Below are 7,597 nucleotides of genomic sequence, written 5' to 3'. Positions count from 1 at the left end.
GAATGATAAAAATCTTAGCTTTTTAATATAAGTACATTATGTATTCAAGATTATCTCAAGTTATATATTGCGATGAATTAATCCAATAAATAAACAAAATATTTATTTAAATGATAAGGAGCATACAGCCACAACAATTATTTATGTTTGGTGCTCTTAGGCCGTCTTTAAAAGTAAAAAAAAAATTTATTTGTTTTGTATCTTTGTAACTAATCAATGAATCGCAATCGCTCATTTTTAACATTACCAATGCAATCCACTCAGCGCACAGCTCGTATAGGAAACCGTTCCGAATTCACAAGCGCTTCATGCGTGTTATGCGCGCATTGAAAAAACCGAACGATTTCGAAGCGTTGCGCATCAGTATTGCAGTCTACGCGCTTCATGCGTAACTCGGAACGCACCCTAAAGGATCATCTACAATAGGGATCCGTAACCGTAACGTAACCGTAATGGTACGTTAATGGTACGTTTCCACTGAGCGCGTCACCCTTCGCGTCGTCCATCGCGTCACGACGCGACGCGAAAGAGAGAAAGAGTGAAGTTTATATATGTGCACAACCCCTCTCTTTCTCCCTTTCGCGTCGCATCGTACGCGATGGACAATGCGACGCGCGACGCGCTCAGTGGAAACGTACCATTACGGTTATGTTATGGTTACGGATCCCTATTGTAGATGATCCTTTAAACGTTTTTAGATTACGTCTATTGAAGCAGAAGAATATACTACAGTACGTGCGCGATCTGATTGGTTAGCCTTTATTTCTTTCGCCGCATTGTGCAACGGGAGGCGATAGTTTATATATTTCTTATTTCTATATTATTCCTATCGCTATACTATCGCTATACCTGGCATTGTGTTTAGGCCTTAAGAATTTCAACCTACCAGAAACTGTGTATTCCACAATACATGATTTCTGATAAGTTGAAATTCTTATTCTCTGTTCTCTGTTCCTTTTATTGTGTGGAGCCCCTAATTTATCAGAAATCGGATATATCGGAATACACGACTTCTGATAGGTTGAAATCGTTTATTCTATATTCCTAATTCCTTATTCCTTCTATTGTACAGCCTAAAGGCCCGTCTACAATACACGGAGTAAGAAGTAAGAGTAAGAAATTGACCAATCACAGTCGAATGTGAAAAGAATAATCGACTGTGATTGGTCAATTTCTTACTCTTACTTCTTACTCCGTGTATTGTAGACGACGCCTAAGGGGCTGAGCACAATAGAGGAACAGGAATTAGAAATTAAGATTTCAACCTATCAGAAACTGATTACATCGAAATACACGGTTCCTGATAGGTTAAAATCTTAATATCTAAGGCGTCGTCTACAATACACGGAGTAAGAAGTAAGAGTAAGAAATTGACCAATCACATTCGATTATTCTTCTCACATTCGACTGTGATTGGTCAATTTCAGTCGAATGTGAGAAGAATAATTAACCAATCATGGTTGACACTTATTCGACTGATTAGCTTAATCGGATTGGTAAAACCAGGCATGTACTTTAAAAAACTTAATCGATCGATTAGTCTATTGAAATTGGCCAATCGCATCTGGCGTCAAACGAAATGACAATTGCGATTGGTTAATTCCAATGGACTAATCCACTAATCGACCGATTACGTTTATTAAAGTGACCCCTTTTTTATTCCTTCTATTATGGCTGCACCATTATAAAAAAAAGTATAATTAGAAAACATAAATAATAATTGCAAGATAATTGTCGCGTTTATTTTAGAAAAAAATCAAATTAGGAGAAATGTAAAAAAATTGCTCCTACATAATTATGTATAATTTTACATATATAATTATATATCAGCAATTTTTACATTTTTCCTAATTTGATTTTTTCTACAATAAACAATGCAAAAATTATTCTTGTAATTATTTTTTATTTTTTTCATTTTTAATATTTTTTTAATATTATATATATTCGTGAATGAAAAATTTTTTACCGGAATATAAATAATACAGCCATAAAATAATGAATTGTTTATCACTAGTAAAATACAGTGCGCGACGGCTCTGTGGTATGTTTTTTCTAAAAAGTCGTAGTCAACTTGTTTTTAATTTTTCAAAATTATATGTAATATTTATAAATATATCAACACTATTACAATATAAAAATACAAAAAAATATAATATACAATATACATGCTTGCAGACTATTTATAATTTTTGCTTAACTGGGCTGGAAGTGATTTTTTTCATTTTCGTCCCTTTCTTCTTTGCATTATCGCTTATCGCGTATGATCGTCTATTTATTTCTCGAACTCTTATATATGTGCGAATTTTTACTAAATAATGCAATACTTCATGAGGTACTTTATTCGCATAATGTCCACTGTTCTTCACGAGTGCCACAACCTTTTTTATCACAAGGCGCTCTTTTGAAAAATAGTTACCGTGGAAGTGTACAAAATATCTTTCAACAACTTTGGTCGCGTTTAAAAGTTCTGCTGAAGGATTGGTAAGATAATCTTTGGAGACAGTTTCAACCCATTTTGATGTAGTTCCACCTGCATCTTCAGTAGTTCCTAAAAATGGATATTTCGTTTTAAATTTATAAGCGACAAATCCTGCGATATATTCTAATCCCACTTCTTGTACAAGATTTAAGTAGTCAAATATGCCCTTAAAGCCATCCTTCATTATGTCAAATAGCTCATCATCATAAATATCATCGAAGCAAGTGTCAATCGTTGATTCATTATCATCATAATTACTGGCTTCTATTAATTCGTCCCGAGAAATATTAATAATATTAGAAAATAATTCTTTGGTTAGAATTATTTCGTCGGCGCATTCTTTTGTACGTTCGAGCATTTCTTCCTCTTGTAAAAAGCTATCATTTGAAGAGTACAGTGTCATTCCTCGAATTGGCATAAACGTGAGCTTCTGAGATGTATTTGCTTCTGCCGCTAAAGTCACTGGAGTTGCCAAAGTCATCGATTTTTTAGCACTTGGATTTGTCACATTGCTAATGGAAGAAGACATACAAATAGTATCTATGTCTTCTTCGGTGTTTCTGTTCAAAGTAAACATAGCTTGGGAATGATTACCGAGAATGTACCAACGAAGTCTATATCTAAAGTCATATGCTGAGAGATGATCCTTGGGCGTATCCATCGTCCTTAAATAAGTAAAGAAATTTTCCAGAACTTCTAGCTGAAGTCTTCTAGTGATGATATACTGGCAGTCCACTGGATATTTTGTTTGCAGATATTGGAACAATGCTCGTAGAGATCGATTGCTTACAACAATACCTTTTTGGAAAGGCATTAATGCCTTTCTAGAACCAACTCGAATGTTCTCGGTATATAAGGTCATCAACAGTAAAATTGACTCTTGTGTCTCCAAGTTTTGTCCAAAACCGTTGACTCCTGGATGCGATCCGTATCTTAATTTTGAATTATGCACATCGAACCACTTGTTGACTGTCGACACGAACTCTGAAAACTTCTCGTATTCCGAAGATTTCAAAAGTCCATGTTCGCCAGCCCAATGGATCGCTTTAGCAGTTGTATGCGACAAAATTCTTGCTGCTGATTTAACTGATTCACGTTGCGAACCACGAACATCTAGCAATTGCTGAGTAATACGATGAGCGACACGTAGACCGTCAACATTGCTGATATCGATAAGTGTCTGGAAGATTTCACGAGTAAATAGTTCTTTGCTATTTCCTAGTAACAGTCCATCGTCAAATAACCAATTTCTCAAGAGTTTCAGCAGATGTGGAACATCTGCAAAAACAAATACTTTTTCCCCTTCATTCACAGGATGATGGAAAAAGTACTTATTATATTTATAAGGGTTGATATCCAATTCTGTCCAGACTCCTCGGTTATCCATGTCTGAAACTATGGCAATTACTTGATAACCGGCACTGTACAAGAGTGTTATGGCCTCCAGTAGAATGCATTTGTTCATTGGTTGGTCAAATTTGTAATAAATTGGTTGTTTCCAATTGCTAAACAAACCGCGAACCATCATGACTTGCACTTTTCCATATGGGCCAACCAATTTTTCGAGTTTAACATCAAAATTTATTTCAGAAGAGACGGCCATTTCGTCGAAACTCAGAACAGCAAGTTTCTCTAGCGATGACAGTTCCTTGCCTTTCTCTCGCATTACAGTTAGAACGTCAGTTAAGAATCCTTCTTCAATACGGAACTTTTTTAATGCCCACCTTCTTAATGACGCTAACGATGGCAAAGGGTAATGCAATTTCGTTCGAAGATAGCAATAAGCTTTAGGACTTACACTCTGTAATGAAATGGCTGCAGCGTAGTCATCAATAGACCATTGAATCCATTTTTTTTTCTCCAAAATACACCGAATTTGCCCTTCTGTAAAGTATGGTTTTAATAGTCCTATGACATATTCTTCTCTTTCGTCTTCGAAAATCTTCTTGGCTGCAGTAGTGATCGCCAATTGTGTTTGATCGTTAATCAATTGCAGTATTTGATCTTTTTCAGCAGATATCTTTTTCAATTGTTCTTCTTTCTCTTGTAATTGTTGCTTCAATGTATCTAATTCCAGTGGTATTTGCATTGCAAAATCTGTACATTCTGATTTAATATGAAGTTCAGGCGATGAACAATGCTGTAATTCTGTTTTAAGGGACGTCACATCTACTTGTACATCGTACATTTCGGTTGGTTTTGAGTCATTGCTTTTGATGCTTTCGTTATGGTTCTCCATGGAAATTCTGAAAAGACGTTATCATATAATTTATAGTATTTAAAATAAAGCAAAATTCATATACATTAAATAAGAACATTTTTGTTGAAATTACACTTTTTTTAACTTTTAATAATATAAACACATTTATACATAAAATTGAAATATTTTTTCAAAATTTACTATTATTAAAACAAATTAATAAACCAAGGGAGCTCTCCTTATTATTATTAAATTTTGAAATACATTAATATATTTATATTATTGTACAAATAAAAAAATAAGTATAATTCCAACAAAAATTGGTAGGGTACATAGTGCATTTCGCGAGAAAATTTTGTTCATATTTCTGACGAGATATAAAAAGTACATATGAAAAAATAAATACTGTTGTCTACGTATTGATAAAGGGATAGTTTCCATGTTATAACATGTTACGGTTTCTTCTGGGATAACATTTGAATACGCCTTATCACGTTGTTTGTACTTTCTTGTAGGACTTGCTCTTCTGTTGTACACATATGGTTCAAATCTCGGTGATCTGTAAAAAAATCAGTAACAGTTGTATTTATTGATTAATGATTAAAATTTCAATCATCCTATCTTGATGAAAGCATTTCCGTACACAGCGTACCTTCTAGGAAATGTGTAACTGAACTCAGGATGTCATTACATGAAGCGCGAAAATGCGGAAACGCGGAAAACAAAATTAATTAAACTTTACTAGATTTCCGCGCGTTTTATTCCGCCTGTTTTAATCTCCTAATATTGCATGGAATACAATTTCCGTGGAAAAGCGGAACGGTATAGTGACAAATACATTTTGTATTCATTTAAAAAAATTGTATCACTTAATTTATTGCAATTTTTATTAATATGCTTATCTTTTCAGCTTATGTATTGAATACAAGCATTTTAATCAATAAATAATAATTGCTAATTCTCCATTCCGTTTCTCCACTCAAATTGTGCTCCATATAATATTAGGAGATTAAAACAGGTGAAATAGAATGCGCAGAAACGCAGAAATCTAGTAAAGTTTAGTTAATTTTGTCTTCTGCGTTTTCATGTTTCCGCATTTCCATGCTTTATGTAATGGCATCCTCAGTCCTAAGTGTGTATAATGTATTTGATGGTATATGAGTTACTTGATACGATTTGTTCAACCATAAATTACTGTATAAATATACGAAATATATTTAAATAACATTGATGATTAACAAAATCATGTGAATAGAGAAATGACATGAGAATTTTGCATTATGTGCGACCGCAGTCAAAAAATTATATAACAGTGTATGGAGGTCTGGAAATAACACCTTACTCTGAAAAGAATCACGTCACAAAGTTACATAACGAAATCATGTAATTAAAACGAGTAAATCACGTAACAGATGTTTCAAATCAGTACATCTTTTTAATATCACGTAATTTGAAAAATTACATAATATTAGAAATAATTCTATCCATCATGTGATTTTAGAGTTATCGAATTTTAAAGAATTAAATGATAGAAATAGAAGCAAAAAACATATCACCATACGACTTTTCAAATTATGTGATTTTAAAAAATCATGTACTGATTCGGAACAATCCGTTATATGATTTATTTGTCTTAATTACATGATTTTATTATGTAACTTTAAAATGTGATTTTTTTAGTAGGAGTATTGTTAGTATACAAATCATTTTTATTTTACCTTTTAGAACACACTGTTGATGCTGCCGCAATGTCATCAGTTTCATTCGTGCTATCAGAAGTAACATTGCCACAAGATTTATTCACTGTATCAATTTCACTGCTGGCTTCTTCATTCTTGTCTCTGCTTGTGCCTGATTTACTGACAAGTAGAAATTCTCGACGAATAATTTTAAAATCCATGTTCATGATGGAACCATGTTCATCTGTCCTGAAACGTGTTGAAAATGTATGATACTATTTATCACATAAAAAACAATAACAAAACAATTGCAGAAATTATACTTGTTTTCTGTTGGTGTTAACAATAAAGTCGGTACAGCAGTTTGTGAAAGGCGTTGTCTTCTCTTGTCCTCTGAAACTTTTGATTTCCTTTTTGGTGCCATGAATGAATCTTGCGTAAAATGCAATGAACATATTCTTGCTAAACATATAAAATGTAATTTTATAATATGTTCCAGAAATATAGAAAAATCATATAGGTTGGTCACAAGGGCTGGGCATGTATTTGAAATACTTTTATTTGAAAAACAGTATTGGTAAGATAATTATATTTTGTATTTTGTATTTGTCCAGAGTACATGAAAATATTTCGTATTTTGTATTTCATGAAAGCATATAAAAATATATTGTATTTCATAATTCAGTATTATATAATAACAAAAGATTATGAAAGTATTTTGTATTTTGTATTTCAAATATTAACACTGATAATCAACCTTATTATTTGAATTACAAAATACAAAAACCTTTCAATCTTTCGATTTTAAATACAAAATACGTAATACTTTTATGTAATCCGCTAAAATAAAAAATAAAAAACGCTTGTATTGCAAATAGTGTTTTAAATAAAAGTATTTCAAATATATGCCTAGCCTTGATTGGTCACTATTGTAATGCATTCTAGAGAGTCTATGTTAATGTGTGTTGTTTAGCATAGAGCAATTGATGTTTAAAATACTTAAATATAATTGAGAATGAATTTACCAAACTGTTCTTTGTGACGTACGCGATTTTCCCCGATTTTTTGCAGCCAAGTTTCACGCATAATTTGATTTTTTGGCAAGTGAAAGAAACTTATACGTTCACCGTTACATTTATCAGAAGTGCTGTAGCAGCCATTCACTATACAATAGTGTACCATCTTGTATTATTATACGTATCAATCAACGAATTTTCCAAATTTCTCTACAAATGAGAA

The 7,597-nt window shown here is 32.7% G+C and overlaps 1 protein-coding gene across 1 annotated transcript; it reads right to left on the bottom strand.

The window, feature by feature from the left end:
* Nucleotides 1-2,174: 2,174 nt before the first annotated feature.
* Nucleotides 2,175-7,597, bottom strand: LOC108769986 (uncharacterized). The gene is made up of 5 exons (XM_018521257.1): nucleotides 7,384-7,597; nucleotides 6,682-6,820; nucleotides 6,398-6,607; nucleotides 5,086-5,238; nucleotides 2,175-4,725 (listed from the first exon to the last, which is right to left on the bottom strand). The coding sequence occupies exons 1-5, from the start codon at nucleotides 7,538-7,540 to the stop codon at nucleotides 2,181-2,183; spliced, it is 3,204 nt and encodes a 1,067-aa protein (XP_018376759.1). The 5' UTR covers nucleotides 7,541-7,597; the 3' UTR covers nucleotides 2,175-2,180.

This window comes from Trachymyrmex cornetzi, unplaced genomic scaffold, assembly GCF_001594075.2.
Source record: "Trachymyrmex cornetzi isolate Tcor2-1 unplaced genomic scaffold, Tcor1.1 scaffold979, whole genome shotgun sequence".
In the NCBI taxonomy this organism is placed as follows: Eukaryota; Metazoa; Arthropoda; class Insecta; order Hymenoptera; family Formicidae; genus Trachymyrmex; species Trachymyrmex cornetzi.
The sequence above is the reverse complement of the archived record's forward strand: the minus strand, read 5'-3'. Positions and strand labels throughout refer to the sequence as shown.